The sequence below is a fragment of the Myotis brandtii genome, unplaced genomic scaffold (genome assembly GCF_000412655.1).
Source record: "Myotis brandtii unplaced genomic scaffold, ASM41265v1 scaffold112, whole genome shotgun sequence".
Taxonomy (NCBI): Eukaryota; Metazoa; Chordata; class Mammalia; order Chiroptera; family Vespertilionidae; genus Myotis; species Myotis brandtii.
The window spans coordinates 12724798-12744308 of NW_005353838.1; the positions used below are offsets into that span (position 1 = coordinate 12724798).

General features: G+C 35.6%; 1 protein-coding gene and 1 long non-coding RNA gene across 2 annotated transcripts in view; both read left to right on the forward strand.

Moving 5' to 3' along the window:
* The window catches only part of ITGA4 (integrin, alpha 4 (antigen CD49D, alpha 4 subunit of VLA-4 receptor)), an 84427-nt gene that overhangs the window by 13840 nt on the left and 51076 nt on the right, over positions 1–19511 (forward strand). Inside the window, 7 exon segments of the mRNA XM_014547157.1 lie at positions 11897–12003; positions 12100–12229; positions 14115–14182; positions 15774–15903; positions 17440–17525; positions 18201–18263; positions 18356–18493. Coding sequence (XP_014402643.1) covers positions 11897–12003; positions 12100–12229; positions 14115–14182; positions 15774–15903; positions 17440–17525; positions 18201–18263; positions 18356–18493 — 722 coding nt within the window.
* Positions 459–4564, forward strand: LOC106727560. Its single transcript, XR_001363788.1, has 2 exons — positions 459–1759; positions 4226–4564. It is a non-coding gene; the product is annotated as an uncharacterized LOC106727560 (long non-coding RNA).

Here is a 19511-nt window from a genome sequence, read left to right on the forward strand (position 1 = left end):
TGGGAGGAGGGGAGTTATGGGGGGGAAAAAAGAGGAACAAATGTAACCTGAACAATAAAGATTTAATAAAAAAAAAAAAAAAACTCACTCCAGAGATAGGGAGCTTGGAACTGACCATCTTTAAAAACAGGGATTTTTATTTTATTTTAAAAGTAGCTGAAGCATCAAATTGAAACAGGGAAGTGGTCTTACAAGTGACAGGACTGGGCTCAATGATGCAGTGTGTTTGTGCTGATGCTCTCAGTTTACCTCAAAAAATCTTTTTTCTAAAGATAAGAAATATTTATGTGAAATTCTGTAATGCACAATGAGAAGAGTAACCATGTAGACTTAGTTGCCAGCTCTCTTTGATGGGAAATAATGTGTGAAGTAGATTAGACACCCTACATAGAAGGCACACCCTCTGTTGAGAAATCTTTCTAGGTCTACCTCACCCTGATACCATTCTTTGTGTGGATTAGACACCCTACATAGAAGACTCTTTCCAGGCACACCCTCTGTTGAGACATTTTTCTAGGTCTACCTCACCCTGATACCATTCTTTGTGTTCTGGTGAATGTTTTCTAGTATTTGGTAGGTTTTTTTCACAGTCATTATCTCTGCAACATATTATCCCATCCTTAAAGTTTAAGCTTTTTATAGAGACACGTCTGCTACTGTCTGCATCTTCTCATCTCAGTCCAATCCTCCATTGGTTCAGGATAATGCCAAACACTCCCTGACTGATTGTTACTTCTCTCACATATTTTTAAGCCTTGCTGTCTTCCTGACATCCTCTGTTCTGCCCTGTGAATTCCCAAACCAGGCACAGAACTTCAATATGGCCCACCTAGCATGAAGCCAGAGCAGATTTCCCCAGAGTTTGTTTCTGTTAACATTTTTGTGTTTTCTTATTTCAAAGACACTCAAAATGGAATTCATATATTAGTGATAGTTTTTCAAGCGAATCCTGAAGACAAAGAGATTAACTGGAAACCATGGAAGTAGAGAATGTTCTAATGTTGGAAATTAATGTTACCAGCTTAGTAGGTTTATTATAAAAATAAAATGAGTATAGAATTATTAATAATGTTAATATTTGGGTTCTTTTCCTACATTAACAGGGAAAAGTATTAATAGCAGATCATTGTAAGGTAGTATAGATGCTAATTAACAATGTGGGCTTGAATCCTTTTTTCCTCCACTAATTAGGGTTGTGATTTGGGGCAAGATGCTTAATCTCTCTTTGTTTCAGCTTCTCTACCTGTAAAATTTGGATAATGACAATAATATCTCCTCATAGGGATGGAATGAAAACTAAATGAATTAATATATACATAGGAAGCATGTCATAAATATTAGCAATTATTATAAGACAATGGCCCCTCTTTAAATTATGTTCACTCATGTTCAATTATGATAAGTTGCAGTATATTTTTCTGGTGTAGTTAGTAAAAAAGGTTTGTGTAGGTTTTCTGCAGGAATTTGAAAGAGTTTGGGCTTAAGATCCCTGGAAGAGACACTAAACCTAGAATCAAGCTCACAAGTGACCAGGTTTTCTAGAGTTCTGGGGCCTCATGGTAGCTCAGGATCAACCCCGATTTATAAACTTGGCACTACCCTCTGCCAATGTTTACCTCAGTGTTCAACTCTCTTTCTGGATACAATAAAGTAAAATAAATAAAATTCGAAAGTTAAAAAAATGTATATGAAATGAAATGAAAAAGGGGACTGAAATACTGGCGTTTTCAGGCCTGTGATTATATAAGCTGTTTCTCACGTAAGTTTCGAACGATTATTAGTTATTATCAGATTTTGATAGGAAATCTGAGAAGCTGAGATTTCAATACCTGTTTTTCCAAGGGGAAAATACTTTGAGAACGGTGTCTAATGTTGATGTTTATTTTGATAGTTTGACTCTTGTTTCCCACTACACAAGCTGGAGGCTATGGTTTGGAAGTTTAGTGCTCTCATGTCCCATTTCACCTCTAACACAAAGGCATTTTACATTACTACTTGTTACTACTATTGAATTCATACACATTACTGTTATCTCTTAGAAACATCATCATGTTTTATTAGATGCATGGGGAAAGTAAATAGTTTAATATGATAAACGTATTATAATGGATTTAATAGTTAGGGTTTGATAAGAAAAACTATAAGAAGGGGCCACTGGGCTTAAAGAGCTGACTGCTGGTCCAATCTCTCAGCACTGTGAGCTCCCTCTGCTGGTGTAGTCCAAAGCAACATAATGTGGGGATGCTGGGGAGCAGAAGCATTTACCATTTAATGAACACGTACTAGCTGCCAGGCAGTCTTGCATGCACAGCCATAAATGTTCTGTAATCTTCATAACCCTGCAATGGTAGGCCTTAGAATCTTGTCACATTTGAATTGATTTGTTTGCCTTGAATCATACATGTTTTTCAAATATTTTTAATTTAGGTAGAGGAATTAATTGTATAATTATTTTCACTCAGTAATTATTGCTTCTACAAATAAAGATATCTTGAATGAATGACTCTTTATGTAACATAGAACAAGAGTCATTCATTTTTCAGGATTAAGAAAAAGAGTGGAACAGTTTGAAACATATAAGACGACTTAAATGGAATAAAACTTCAACATTAAAAAAAAGTAATTGGTGGAAGTAAGGACTTTCACTATTTTTCTGAAACTTGAAATTACATTACATGTTTTGAAAGATCAGATATATATATACATACACACACACACACACACACGCATATATATATCTTCGGAGCTAGAAAGCCAGACGGAGTGCCCCGATCAAATGTCTGAAGTGATGGGGAAGTCACAGCACTGTGGTGGAAGTACACTACTTTTCTGAAACTTGAAATTATATCACATGTTTTGAAAGATCAGATATACACACACACACTCACACACTCACACTTCTATTCGGAGCTAGAATGCCAGACGGAGTGCCCCAATCAAATGTCTGAAGTGATGGGGAAGTCACAGCACTGTACACAGGCAGATAAAGCAAACATGTCATTAGAACCCAAAGTCCCAGGCACCCCTACCCACAGAGCGTTTCACTCAAGCTGCCAGCAAGTGATGGAAAGAAGAACTGTGAGTCTGTTTTTTCCTTTTGGTCTTTCCTTGATGGAAATGCCAAGACACTGAGAACTGATCTAAATGGAGGAAAATCACAGGATAAGATAGAGACCAAGTAAATGACATTTTTTCGTGAACACTATAGAGTTGACTACAGTCTGGGGTCAGATTTGTGATATTTTATACATTTTCTGATGAAAAAAACTTAGTGACATGACTTCAGTTAATTCATACATCTGAAAGTAGACTTCTATTTTATATGCTATAGGGTAGTGGGAAGTAACAGGCCTTCTATTTCTGACAAGTTTTTTACTCTAATAATTTCCATTTACCAGCCCCATGGGGTGGGGGAAGTTATTTTTTTCTATAAGACTCAATTTTCTCATCTGTAAAATGGGATTGATAAACTAGTCTTCTGCTGCTACTGTGAGAATTGAATGAGCTAATGTGTATGATAAGGATTAAGTGACAACAACAATGTGCCACAAATATTTTATGGAGGATATATTCCATGACATATGTACAGCTTAATCACATGTTTAGATTAATCTTTAAAATAACAACAATGTTAACATCAGCTAACATTTGTTTGTTTTCTCCGCTAAACTCTGGCCCAAGCGCTTCACACATATCTCACTTACTCCCCATAATCCTTGTGCAAAGCTGTGAAACAGGTACCTCCTGTGGGCCCAGCTGACTCCGTTTTAAATAGTCCTGCTCACATACCCCACTTTGTAAAGATCTTCAAACCTCCAAACACGGTTTCCCTTCAGAACATCTGTTACCATCTTAAAACTCAAGGCAATATTTTAGAAGAGAAGTAAGGAAGAATAGTAATGAAGGAAGATCTCCCCAAAGCTTAGATCCCCGAGAGTTTAGTAAAATTATTGCAGTAAAGCAGCAATTTTCAACCGGTGTGCCACAAGAGGTGTGAATGAATCAAAATTATACCTATTCTATTTTTTATCAGATCAGGAAAAATTATATATTTTGTGGTGTGCTGCAGAATATTAGTAATTAGTTTATGTGTGCCAGGAGATGAAAAAGGTTGGAAATCGCTGCAGTGAAGGATTAGTAAATCGAGTAAAGGATTTGCGGTGGTATAATGTATTTCAGAATTCCCTCCCTCAGCAAATATGCATTTCATTCCGGCCTTCTGCAGGGAAGGCCCTGTTCTGGGCTGTGGGAGTGCCACGGTCAACAAAATACAGTACCTGCCTTCATGGAGGAGACATTCAAGATTGAATATCTACCCTTCCATAGTCTCTTTCATATTTGGGGACTTGCAACAATGACAGTAATTAACACCAACAAAAGGGGGTGGTAAAAAGGTGTACTTAATTGGCTTTGTACTAACATCCTTTATATTCATCTATCGAAGTTACTGTTATTCATATTTATATACATGTATGTATACTGATACAAAAATCAGACGATGGAAATTTAAAAAAAAATGAAGTAGTAAGCATACATCTGTATATTTCCTTTCCCAAATGAAAAATAAAAAAGAGAAAAATGGGTTTCAGTTTTTAGAATAAGGGGTATGGTTTTTATATAGCTTTGTATTTTTAATGTCTATTGGGAAAATGCATTCAACTGTGCTAAGAATTAGTCATTCTAGTTGTATAAAAGCATGGAAAATTATCAAATGTTAATTTCTGCTGACCTCTTTTATGTTAAACCATGTAAAGTACTTTTTTAATTATGAAGCTGATTTAATTGACTGAGTTTACATTAGTAATAAATGAGCTGAGTTGAAAACCAGATTATAAATAATTTCAGCCTGACATTTGAGTCAAAAATAAAGATCATCTGGGTTTGTTTATGATGTTCAGTTTCCTGACATTAGCTTTCCCATGCCAGTTTTATTCATCATCATTTCTGGCCACATTAGAAATACTGAATTTCCACACACACAAAAATTTACTTAACATTTGATATCCTATTCAATATCTAGCTAAAACCAAGGAGGACAAAAGATATTATTATAAAGATATTTGTTGTTGAAAGTATTGCATGTCTCCTTTTCCCCCCCATTGACTTCGTATAGCCCGCCCCCATCCTCTAGTATTATTTTTTAAAAGGAAGTTGTTTCTTTTCAGATATGACATAATGCAGGCAAGGCACAGCGTTTACATTGCAGAGCAGTTGCTCACAAGCCCACATGCACACTACAAGTGCCCAGGGAGCTTTTCAGATAATTCTGGCGTCTGGGTCTCAACCCAGACAAGTCACATCGGAGCCTCTGGGAGAAGGAACCAGGTGTCAGGATTTATTTGTTTGTTTTCTCCGCTAAACTCTGGCCCAAGCGCTTCACACATATCTCACTTACTCCCCATAATCCTTGTGCACAGCTGTGAGACAGGCACCTCCTGTGGGCCCAGCTGACTCCGTTTTAAATAGTCCTGCTCACATACCCCACTTTGTAAAGATCTTCAAACCTCCAAACACGGTTTCCCTTCAGAACATCTGTTACCATCTTAAAACTCAAGGCAATATTTTAGAAGAGAAGTAAGGAAGAATAGTAGTGAAGGAAGATCTCCCCAAAGCTTAGATCCCCGAGAGTTTAGTAAAATTATTGCAGTAAAGCAGCAATTTTCAACCGGTGTGCCACAAGAGGTGTGAATGAATCAAAATTATACCTATTCTATTTTTTATCAGATCAGGAAAAATTATATATTTTGTGGTGTGCTGCAGAATATTAGTAATTAGTTTATGTGTGCCAGGAGATGAAAAAGGTTGGAAATCGCTGCAGTGAAGGATTAGTAAATCGAGTAAAGGATTTGCGGTGGTATAATGTATTTCAGAATTCCCTCCCTCAGCAAATATGCATTTCATTCCGGCCTTCTGCAGGGAAGGCCCTGTTCTGGGCTGTGGGAGTGCCACGGTCAACAAAATACAGTACCTGCCTTCATGGAGGAGACATTCAAGATTGAATATCTACCCTTCCATAGTCTCTTTCATATTTGGGGACTTGCAACAATGACAGTAATTAACACCAACAAAAGGGGGCGGTAAAAAGGTGTACTTAATTGGCTTTGTACTAACATCCTTTATATTCATCTATCGAAGTTACTGTTATTCATATTTATATACATGTATGTATACTGATACAAAAATCAGACGATGGAAATTTAAAAAAAAATGAAGTAGTAAGCATACATCTGTATATTTCCTTTCCCAAATGAAAAATAAAAAAGAGAAAAATGGGTTTCAGTTTTTAGAATAAGGGGTATGGTCTTTATATAGCTTTGTATTTTTAATGTCTATTGGGAAAATGCATTCAACTGTGCTAAGAATTAGTCATTCTAGTTGTATAAAAGCATGGAAAATTATCAAATGTTAATTTCTGCTGACCTCTTTTATGTTAAACCATGTAAAGTACTTTTTTAATTATGAAGCTGATTTAATTGGCTGAGTTTACATTAGTAATAAATGAGCTGAGTTGAAAACCAGATTATAAATAATTTCAGCCTGACATTTGAGTCAAAAATAAAGATCATCTGGGTTTGTTTATGATGTTCAGTTTCCTGACATTAGCTTTCCCATGCCAGTTTTATTCATCATCATTTCTGGCCACATTAGAAATACTGAATTTCCACACACACAAAAATTTACTTAACATTTGATATCCTATTCAATATCTAGCTAAAACCAAGGAGGACAAAAGATATTATTATAAAGATATTTGTTGTTGAAAGTATTGCATGTCTCCTTTTCCCCCCCATTGACTTCGTATAGCCCGCCCCCATCCTCTAGTATTATTTTTTAAAAGGAAGTTGTTTCTTTTCAGATATGACATAATGCAGGCAAGGCACAGCGTTTACATTGCAGAGCAGTTGCTCACAAGCCCACATGCACACTACAAGTGCCCAGGGAGCTTTTCAGATAATTCTGGCGTCTGGGTCTCAACCCAGACAAGTCACATCGGAGCCTCTGGGAGAAGGAACCAGGTGTCAGGATTTGTTCAGAACTCTCCCCAGGTGATCCTAATGTCCAGTCAAGGCCGAGAACCACGTGATAAAGGAGTGGACTTAGGAGCAAGCTGGTTAAGAAAAAGCTCTGGAGAAGGCCCCGAGTGTAAGCTGATGATGAGAAGGTTTTATTTCTCTGCCAAGATTCTGTAGGCATTAAAGAAGAAAAGTGTAAACAAAAGTCCCTGGAAATTAAGAAAAGACCTAGAGTGGTAGTGGGGACTTACAGGTATTCTTTGAACTGCTCCTGTCTTGTAACCGGTGCTGAAAGTATGACGGTGGCCGGCAGAGGTGTGTTAGGAAGAAAAGGAGAACCCTCTATAAATGTGAGTCTGTGTGTTTGTTCACTGATTAGCATTAGTTTTTATTTCTTGTGTGGAAGGGTAATTGTTTCAGGACTGTGTTGGTTTGTGAATTTCCTTTCTGCCGGGGCATTTATCCTTTTGTACTCACATTTCACATTAAGATACAAAACACAAATACTGTACTCAGTCAAAACAAACCAGTCAAAGCTTTGAATTGCTTTTCATTTACAGTGGGGCCTTAACTTACGAGTTTAATTCGTTCCATGACAGAGCTCGTAAGTCAAATTACTCGTATGTCAAATCAAAAGTGAACGAGTGAGACACATGATGCTGGGCTGATGTTGTGGCGTGGAAGGGTAATTGTTTCATGACTGTGTTGGTTTGTGAATTTCCTTTCTGCCGGGGCATTTATCCTTTTGTACTCACATTTCACATTAAGATACAAAACACAAATAGAAGATAAGATACTCAGTCAAAATAAACCAGTCAAAGCTTTGAATTGCTTTTCATTTATTGAACTTCCATTTTCAGCACATGTTTCCAGACTCTGTGCCGGGGGTGGGCTAGTAATGAACAAGACTTAGTACTGGTCAAGATGAAGTAGGTCATTATTTACTAGGCCTGGGAAATAGAATAGTTGTGAATGAATAATGTACTTGATTTAGTCAGGGTTCACCAGAGAAACGGAACCGACAGGGTAGCTAGATAGATTTACCCACTTCCATTTTCAGCACACGTTTCCAGGCTCTGTGCCGGGGGTGGGCTAGTAATGAACAAGACTTAGTACTGGTCAAGATGAAGTAGGTCATTATTTACTAGGCCTGGGAAATAGAATAGTTGTGAATGAATAATGTACTTGATTTAGTCAGGGTTCACCAGAGAAACGGAACCGACAGGGTAGCTAGATAGATTTACCCATCTAACTACCTTTCAATCTATCTACAAGGAGATTCACAATCGGCTCCCTCAGTTATGGAGGCTGAGAAAGTCCTATCACCTGCCATCTGCAAGCTGCAGAGGCAAGAAAGCTGGTGTAATTGAGGCCAAAGGCTTGAAAAGTGGGGGGTGGGGGCATGGTGCCCAGAGACCTGAGAGGTACTCAGACATGGAGAGAAAGATGTTTGAGGAAAGTGACACCAAAAAAGTGGCGCATGGTGCGTTGGTATAAGTCCCAGAGACCTGAGAGGTACTCAGATATGGGGAGAAAGATGTTTGAGGAAAGTGACACCAAAAAAGTGGGAAAGTGAGTAGTTTGGTTATGATGTGTGTGAGCCTGAAGTGTGAGATTCTGAGCAGTGGTGACATCCTGGTAGAGCTAAAACGAAAACAGAGGATGATACAAGGTGGAATCATTGATGGCTCCAGAAACCAGTTTCATCACACAGGGGTTTCTCTAGTCTTCATTTTTAAATGTAAAGACTCGGCCAAGAAACAGACAATAACAATTCACTATTTTTGCAGATAAAAAATTTTTGGCCATTTTTTCTCAAGCAACTTACATAGCATTGTGTGCTTCTAAACTATAGTTTACATTTTTAAAACTTTTGGGGTGCATCTCTAGAACAGTAAATTTGTTTCTAAATATTGAGTATAATTTTGATGAAAGAAAGTGTCCATTATATCACACCACATTTTAATAGAGATACGTATTACTTGTGACCTCCTTCCTCTCCTGTCCTTAGTTTTTCTCCTACTTGGTTGCCTTAGTGACTGTAAATTTAGAAGACTCTGTATTTTCTTAGAAGATATTTCATTGAAGTATCTATTGTAAATAATAGGAACTTCAACTTCAGTTAAACAGGGTCTATCATTTATCATCTATTTTTGACATTAGTAAAAAAAAACTGGCAATTTTAGTGAAAAGTCAAACTGAAAATTGCATCACAGTGAAAATTAAAATTTCTTCATGTCATCTTTCACTTTCCTTCCATTATGTTCACATCATGTAGCCACAATCAAACTCTGTATGAGACCTTACCTACCAAAGCACACAATACAGTTCTTTCTCTCTCCCTTCTTCCCTTCCTTTTTCTTTTTATTAGTCTTAACATAGAGACCTTACGTTTCCACTGGGATTCTCTTTTGCCAAGGTTTGGGCTGCATTTGGGCCATTTTTCTCAAGCAACTTACATAGCATTGTGTGCTTCTAAACTATAGTTTACATTTTTAAAACTTTTGGGGTGCATCTCTAGAACAGTAAATTTTTGGCCATTTTTTCTCAAGCAACTTACATAGCATTGTGTGGTTTTAAACTATCGTATGTTTACTTTTTTAAAACTTTTGGGGTGCATCTCTAGAACAGTAAATTTGTTTCTAAATAAACTGGCAATTTTAGCGAAAAGTCAAACTGAAAATTGCATCACAGTGGAAATTAAAATTTCATGTCATTCTCTTTCACTTTCCTTCTTGAGTATAATTTTGATGAAAGAAAGTGTCCATTATATCACACCACATTTTAATAGAGATACGTATTACTTGTGACCTCCTTCCTCTCCTGTCCTTAGTTTTTCTCCTACTTGGTTGCCTTAGTGACTGTAAATTTAGAAGACTCTGTATTTTCTTAGAAGATATTTCATTGAAGTATCTATTGTAAATAATAGGAACTTCAACTTCAGTTAAACAGGGTCTATCATTTATCATCTATTTTTGACATTAGTAAAAAAAAACTGGCAATTTTAGTGAAAAGTCAAACTGAAAATTGCATCACAGTGAAAATTAAAATTTCATGTCATTCTCTTTCACTTTCCTTCCATTATGTTCACATCATGTAGCCACAATCAAACTCTGTATGAGACCTTACCTACCAAAGCACACAATGCAGTTCTTTCTCTCTCCCTTCTTCCCTTCCTTTTTCTTTTTATTAGTCTTAACATAGAGACCTTACGTTTCCACTGGGATTCTCTTTTGCCAAGGTTTGGGCTGCAGCAAGATTCTTTCTATTCCAAATAGACTTTGCTAATCAACCCCAGCATTCTTCTTCCAGACCCATCCTTAGGTGTCTTCCTTTCACTGTAGTGCTCCAAGCAGCCACTGCCAATAGGTGGGACTTGCCAGTCACTATTCTACAGGAAACCTGGCCAGAACAACATAATCCATAAGAATTGCTAATTCTTTCATAGCAATTTCCAGATCATGGGAACCATCTGGGGTAGTCAGGGCCTCACCTGAACCTACTAAAGCAGAATCTTCCCGGGGCTGGGAAGCTTTCTTCAGTTCCGCTGTGTTAAGGGTTTTGCTGTTTTTCCTGATCAACATCTTGAAGAACAAACAAGAGTATACACAATCATCTTCCTATACTCCTTATAACAAAATCTCTCCTACCAAGGAGATCTTCTGCAAATAATTTCCCTTTCAAAATATTAGCCTTATTGATATAGGTATTCTGAGTTTGCCCAGGAAACTTTAGGGTTTAAGGTTATAGGAGGAGATAGTGCCTAATTTAGAAAATGGTTCCTATAAATGTCTGAACACAGTGACCAGTGTTCAAAATGAAGTAAACAAACCCAAGTTCCACATTCTTCCAATCACATTAATGCAAATACATAGACCTGCCTTTGGAAGGAAGCCTGGGTGGAATAGGCTATCACATGGCAATTGAAGAGGGTGAAAATACAGACAGCAAAAGGAATCTTAAGGTACTGCATCTTATTCTTCCCTAAAATCACTTAATTAAAATCACTTGAATACAGGATCCTAGCTATAAAGCAAAGAAGTCACTCTAACAAAGGGAAACATTATCACTGTGTAGGTGACTTTCTTTTGTACAATTTAGGAGTCCTGTATTGCCCACGGGTCATATTTATGTTTAGTTTTCTTTATATTCATGTATTTGCCAAAGTGCTACCAGAGGTTTTTTTTATTTACTACTGAGATAATCTGGTTTTCAACGTCTTTTTTCCCTTGTTGAGAGCAGTCACGATCAACTTAATATAAACCACAGGGTAGTTTGCTTTCAATGCTATTCCGTGTTACCACGCTCATTATACACTGCCCATTTCCACATGCTCAGTCCTCCCCTTCCAGCTTCCAGAAGCTGACTTCAGTGCTGAAGACCATCCTGTCTTTTATTAGTGTAGATGCCTCAATTCAAGGTATGTCTTACAAAGTGCTCTGAACTGTCTTTTATTGTTAATGCCTCAATTCAAGGTATGTCTTACAAAGTGCTCTGATAATGTTGTCAGTAATGCTAGATAAATGGTCCAAGCAAAGGTGGGAATTCTTCACCAAGCATTGTACATTGCCATTGATTTTGCACAGCCTATGTTGGTGTAAACTGGTCATCTCCCCTTCCAGTCATTTCTACAAATAAAAATCACCTTTCAAGAAAACATATTTGTACCAAGTAACTCACAGTTATGTAACTCACAGTTATTCCTCCCCCCGCCTCCATTGTGCAATGAATGTAAGATGACAGAAGCAGAAATTTGGGCACTTCACACGTGGTTGAAGGGAAAAAACATTGGGGATAAGCATGATGTGTTCATTTTCTCTGCTCTCCTAGAATAACATGGTTTTCAAGGTCACTGATGATAACGTTGTTTTCAAATGCGGTAGGTAGCCCTGGTGGAGACCCTTGTGGAAAGACTTGTTTGGAAGAAAGAGACAATCAATGGTTGGGGGTCACGCTTTCCAGACAGCCAGGAGAAAATGGATCCATCGTGGTAGGTTATTGGAATTGGTCCACTGATTACATCATGAAATCAGATATTCTGGGTGTGACTTTCACATAATTTAGTCTACTTTTATGTTTTATTCAGACTTGTGGGCATAGATGGAAAAATATATTTTACATGAAGAATGAAAATAAGCTTCCCACGGGTGTTTGCTATAAAATGCCCTCTGATTTCCGAACAGCACTGAGTACAAGAATAGCTCCATGTTATCAAGGTAAGAGAAGATTTTAATATTAACTGGATCAAAAGAAACAAGTGAATGACTTTTAATTTTTTAAAATTATTTTCAATTTTAGATGTGTGGGGAGGGGATTTTTGAAATAGCTGTGTTCTTTATAAATACTCAAAGTACCCTTTTGTTTTTTTACTCAGTTACAGTATTAGTTTTCATAAATGCACTTTGTGTTTTTAGGAAATTCCACAGTTTAATTTGAATAATTCTAGATTCTAGTTGATAATTACCCATTTTTGCATTAAATACATTTTCAATTCAGTGTATGTGAGTCTAATACTCAACAACTATAGGACACTTAAAATCGTGAAATTACATTGAAATGTATGATCAGTGAGAAAAAAAAAACTATTTAGGTTACTTGCTTTATCTTTAGCTGCAAAGAATATTCAGAAAGATTCAAGTATAATGGGAACAAGTATTTTTCACTTTTTTTTTTCAAATTCACTTGTTTTTCTTGAACTAGCAAGGGATTGGTATCTTAAGTTTGAAAGGTTTTCCCATAAAAATTCTAGACCATAGGTAGCATTACTGCACACAGAGCTAGGACATAAATAAACAAGTGAAAAAAGTTCATGGTGAATGTCAATAGAGCATAAAAAATATATATCTGCAACAGAACAAGTTCTAAAAATCTGTCTTTGGAAAACTCAGCATTAAATAAATATACATTCCAACTTTTCTAACCAAAATGATTATTCCAGTCTCCAAGAAAATATCTATCACCTAACAAAATTTTGAACAAATAAGCAAATTCAGGTACTGACTCTATTATTGCATTTGATATCATGGAGAAGCTTATATATATTCCTGATTGGCCTTTGGATGGCAAGAAGATAAAAGGTGAATTTTGAATTCTTAATGCAGTAAAACTCAGTCTATTTTTCTCCATGTTTATTATCCTCTTCTTCCTAATGGTTTATGATTTATACTTCGAAACATTTTCATAATTGTTTTTAGTTTTGCTAGTCACATTCTACAAATAAAAATTCAAGATGACATAAATATAAGATAACTAAAATTATGGGAAATTTATAAAAATAGAAAAAATAGACTCAGGGAAGATATTAAAAAAAGGGAAAATCATGACAGAGTATAGTAATTATAAATGACAGCAATTCTTTTAAATTTTCTAGTTAGTAAAACCAAAGCAAAGATGTGGTCCTGATTCTTATTTTCATAGACGTTTACTGATGTAAGTGTTTCAGAAGCAAAGCTTTGTGTTCATAGTAAGTTTCAAAAACATCCATTCATGGCGGCTTCATAATAAGAGACTCTCTACTGGGCAAAATCTAGGAAGCCTGTATGTGGGTTTTGTTTTTTTTTCCCTGTTAGTTTTTTTTAATGGAGGAACTATAACTAAAAAAAAAATTGGTAATGAAATACGTGTAATTTCTGGTTGGTAATCACGTATACTGAAAAGTAAATGAAATTAGGCAGTAGACTTTAGAATATTAGATGTGGGAGAAATTCTGGCAATTTTTTGAGTCAAATGCCTTCATTTTATAGAGGAGAAAACTGTGACCAAGGGATATCATCTAATTTTACCAGCCCTCTGGTAGCAGAAGGGGCCCCCACCTCTGATTGTTATGCTATTTTTTATCCCAAATGTCTATCCATATTTGCAAATGAATGTGGAGGAGGGAGGGAGGGCTTATGAAATGAGGACAATAGTCATTGTTTGTGAAAGCTTTTCTCCCCCTTTTCTGCCTTTGGTCAAAAACTGGCTGATGGTAGAGCTAGGAGCCTCCATTCAAGTATTTTTTAATTTGTGTCCTGGCCTGGTCACCTATCCTCCATAAAATAAAATTATACAGATTTTGTCTTTATGTGAAATCCTGAATTGTTTCTTTCTACTTTATTTTAGATTATGTGAAAACTTTTGGAGAGAATTTTGCATCATGTCAAGTTGGAATATCTAGTTTTCACACGAAGGTAATAGTCCAAAAAATAGCTGCTATGAATGTTTACATATAGAATTTTAATGTTTCTGAAGACTTAGAAGACTGATATTATGCTTTACAGTAAAAAATTGTATAATATCTGATTAATATTTGAAAGTACAGTACTATAGATTAATTTTTATCACTGAATATTTGACGTATATTGTGAGAAAATACCTAATATTAGATAGCTATGCCACATAAGAGCAATTAAAAGTCTATACTAAAGAATATTACTTTCATTAAGAATTTAATAGAAATTAAAAGTAGCTATAGTTATTTGTTTTGTTAACTTAGACATCGAAAATGCCTATGTTATTTTTACTTGTTGAGGAGAGTAAACATATGAATTCACACTTTCAATTAAAATTATGAGAATTGGGAGATTGAAGAACTTAATAACCTCTTAGATTAGATATATTCTCAAACTCGATTATTCTTTTTCTACCACTCTAGTCATTCTGTGAGTCCCAGTGAATGATCACAGTTGTACTCAACCTCCAAAGTTCCCAGTTTCCCTTAAAAACCAGTTATGAATTCATGAATGTTTTCTGAATCTATGTAGAAGGCCTTAGGTTTACAATTTCCATAAATATTACCTACTGTGTAAAAAAAGCAATGATTTCTTTAATGTATATTTAAATTGGTCTTTTTTGAAATTCAGAATTGTTTAGGAAATTTAGAAATATGTTAAGTAGGTTTGGTTGCTGAAAGTTTTCATATTTTACTAGACAACTATCTGCTTATTCGACCTTCCCTCTGTTTGCTTTTTCTAAATCCATATTTATCATCAAATATGTCCCCAGATTTTTAAAAAATATTTTTTTATTGATTTCAGAGAGGAATGAAGAGAGAGATAGAAACATCAATGATAAGAGAGAATCATTAACCACATGCCCAAGATTTTATTGCAGCGATTCTCAACCTGTGGGTCGCAACCCCTTTGGTGGCCGAACGACCCTTTCACAGGGGTCGCCTAAGACCATCCTGCATATCAGATATTTACACTACGATTCATAACAGTAGCAACATTACAGTTATGAATTAGCACAACGAAAATTTTCATGGTTGGGTCACAACATGAGGAACTGTATTTAAAGGTTGAGAACCACTGTTTTATTGGATTTATTTTTTCTAATCTAACATTGTTAAGGAAACTAGTTAATGGCTTTTTGCAAATTGAAATAAATTGTCTACTTTTTCACTCTTTGACAACACATGATTATCTCTAATGAGCACTAATGAATTACCCAGATATGATTGACTTTAATAGAAACCACATTGCCTTTCTCCTGAAAACTTACTCTAGTGTTCAATGATTCTACCTTTGATTTCTAAGTCCACTGATAAGTGTGAAGTGAAAGTTTCTTTTCTAAAACTCTACTTTTAGTGAAAATCCATTAGCTAGCTTCTCTGGCTTTTTTTTTCCTGGTGTGTTTTTAAATTCATAAAATGCTCAGGCTTTAGAAATTTATCATAAAAAATCTATTCTTGTCACTATTTACTTAAAATGTATATCTGGAAGAGGTTTGGGGTGGTGAGATTAAACTTTTAAATGATGCTAAATTGTTTATTTCTTACAGGATTTAATTGTGATGGGAGCTCCAGGATCATTTTATTGGACTGGCTCTATTTTTGCCTACAATATAACTTCAAATAAATATGTGGCTTTTTCAGACGGAGACAATCAAGTAAAATTTGGAAGTTACTTAGGTACTGTAAAAATTGACAAACTGAAATTATAATCTTTCTTACAGATACTAGTGATTATAAATAAGGGAAATTATATTTTCAAAAGATCAAAATGGCCCTGGCCAGTTTGGCTCAGTGGATAGAGCATCGGCCTGTGGACCAAAGGGTCCTGGGTTCGATTCTGGTCAAGGGCATGTACCTTGGTTGCAGGCTCCTCCCCAGCGTGTGCAGGAGGCAACCAATCCATGTGTTTCTCTCACATGTCAATACCGTATTTCTGTCTTTTCCTCTCTCTTCCACTCTCTCTAAAAATCAGTGGAAAAATACCTTAGGTGAGGATTAAAAAAAAAAAGATCAAAATGGCCAGTGGTTATTAAAAAGAGAGTTTGTTTAAGAATACAATCTATGAAATTTTAACTTACATTGAACATATGTAACTACAGTCATCGACATATAATTCTTAGACTGGAATTCCTGGTTTACTGCAAAGTGCTTATTCTGTGGAGTAAAACACTTGAGGGCTTGTATCTTTATTATTATAAAGTTAGTATTGATTGCTTACCATATCTGAGGAACTTTTGTAAGCACTCTACATTAATTAACTCATTTAATTATATAAGAGTAAGTAAGTATAGTTTCTTAAAGGACCAGCTGAAAATCAGTCAGGCTTTCGACTGCATTCTAGACAATGGGTAACATTATGAAGCATATGGGTCTGAAAAACAGCTCATTGACCTTTGCCTCATAAGTTCTTATAATATTTCTCACAGCTTAGCTATTTTTATCTTCTTATCCTTATTTATCTTTTATTCTTATTTAATGAATCAGAGGTGGGATTATTTAGTTTGTTTCAATAGAAACACAAGATTTTTCTGGCATTAATTTCCATTATAGTAAAAGGAATGCTTTTCCTATAGTTTCTTAGAAAGTACAGATTTGCTTATACCATATGTGTTTCAAATGTGAGCAGTTTATACTCAGAAATAATGATAAGAAAAGCAGTATTATTTTTCCCATTTGAACAGAAGGAATTCATTTTCAAACAGAGGGAATTCATTTACAATTCAACATTTACTTGTTTATAGTTGAAGATTATCTTCAGGTATTATAAAATATAACTTGGCATTACCCTTTTTATTACATAATAAAACCAAAATATTTCCCCATTTCTATCATCATAAAATTTTATCATAATAAAGATTTCATGGCAAAAAAAATTGCAACTTAGGAAATTTATACTTAAAGTTTAAAATGTCATATTTTATATACTCTAAAATATTTCTGTAGTAAAAGGACATGCAGGAAGCTTGCATGTCCTGGTACTACACAGAGACTAACAAACCAAATGTAAAGGTGCTATCTTCAATTTGTTTCATAACACACATATTAATAATTAAAGCATAAAATGAATGACCAATTGTGTGTACTCGTATTGCTTTGCTAAATGTTATTAAAATTCTGTTCCGTGTCGTCACTTTGTATTCTGAGTGGATATGTGATAATATATTTCACCCACGGCAGATGACAAGTCTCACAATTGTGTCCGTTTTCTTGAAGGATACTCAGTTGGAGCTGGTCATTTTTGGAGTAGGGATACCACCGAAGTCATCGGAGGAGCTCCTCAGCATGAACAGATTGGTAAAGTAAGAACTACATTTTTATATTTATTTCTTTAAAAGGGTTCAAATAGATTGCATGAGAGGAGAGGTTAAAGGAGGAAGTGCACACTTGCTAAGGAATGAAAGCTAGAAATGATGAGCCATGTGCTGCATTTAGTGGAATTGGTGAATGTTGTATGGCTTTTAGATAAAATTGGGCAGAAAAGCTTTAAGGAAATTATATGTCAAATGAAGCTTTTTTTTTCTTATGAGTAAACTGTTTTTAAGAGAACTGTCTCAAGGTGCCCGAGGAATATATTTATTGGTTAACAAGTTTACAACTAAAGGGAAATTGAGGCAGCAACAGGTTTTATGGTAAGACTACAAAGAATAAGATGTTATTTTTGGCTTTAGTTTTCATTACACTTGTTGTGTAAAGGTTACTAAATTTTTCTCAGCCTTACTTTGAAAAGTGAGGCAAAAACGCTTTCTTCCTGCGCTCTCTCTCAAGGGCCAGGAGGTAGCTCCCGAGAAGGTAGTTTTGCAAGGAAGGCACGTTAGCCTGAACGTGGTTTCCTAAACCTTTGGGATCACTCTGAAAGGGATTTTTAAAACTGTATTTGAGCAATTACAAGTTATGAAAAATGATATTTTGATCAAATGAAAAAAATTTTTTAAATGTCATAGTCTAACCTTTTCTAATTCTTTTCACAATTGCAGGCATACATATTCAGAATTGATGAAAGAAAACTAACGATCTTACATGAAATGAAAGGTAAAAAGGTAATACGTCTCTACCTTTGGTCTCCGTGGGGGCTTTGGTGACTAACCCTGCTTTTTCCTCAGTGACTGGGTCTGGTTTGTTTTTGGAGCAGCTTGGCTCTTATTTTGGAGCTTCTATCTGTGCCGTGGACCTCAACGCAGACGGCTTCTCGGACGTGCTGGTGGGAGCTCCCATGCAGAGCAGCATCAGGGAGGAAGGCAGAGTGTTCGTGTACATCAACTCCGGCTCAGTAAGTCCAAGGATCCCCAAACCGGGAGCCCCTCAGGGGATTGTGTTGGGAACTTATTCTGGAGTTCTGAGACTACGGATCCTTAAGCTTATTTTACTGCTGAAAGTAAAAATTCTGGTATGGTACTGATGAGATTCTTAGGCTTACTGCTGAAAGTAAAAATTCTGGTATGGTACTGATGCTCCCAAAATGAAATAGAATATGATGGTAAATGGGCCGCTGACCCATTTTGCCATTCCAGAAGGAGGTCATGAGTCATTCCAGAGCTTCTCTATTCACAGCTGGGAGGTGTTCACTGCAATATATAACATTTCTTTCAGTTTTCATTGTGACACAAATCTAATTTGAAAGCATGATGTTTGCATCCTTCAAAATGTGGATTTCTTATTTAATGATTGTCCTTATATGATTTAATAATTATAAAATATTACTTGAAGTAGAAGAGAAAATATTTCATATTTTCAATTTCTTGATTTGACCATTGACCATCAAGACATGTTTTGATAAAATGTTAATTTGCACAATTAATATAGATTGATAAGAATATAAAATTGACATAGTTTCTTCCACAGTGGATGTAGGATTTGTAGAAATATGTAATTATTGCTTATTGTTGAGTTTTAAATTATGGACAGGTCAATTAAAAGAGTTCTGCTGGCCTTGTCTTGCCAGCCTATCTTCTTGACCTTAAATCAAAGCAGAGAATTGATAGGGTCTTCATGGGGTCCTTTGGGCCTGCCTTTGGTTTAAGAGCATGAGTGGGTTTTGAGAACATTAGTTCATTTCTTAAGGCATAGGTAGGATTTAACAAAGTAAAATCTGTTTTAAGAAGGTATTTGTAATCTTATTTAATCAGTGGTTCCACACCATTTAATAAATTTCTATATTAAACATCAGACTAAACTTTTTAAAATTTAAGAGGAAATCTATAATAATAATAGACAAATATGTAAATTGACCACCCCTCCACGATGCCCACAGCCAATCAGGAGTGAGTATGCAAATTAAACCGACAAAG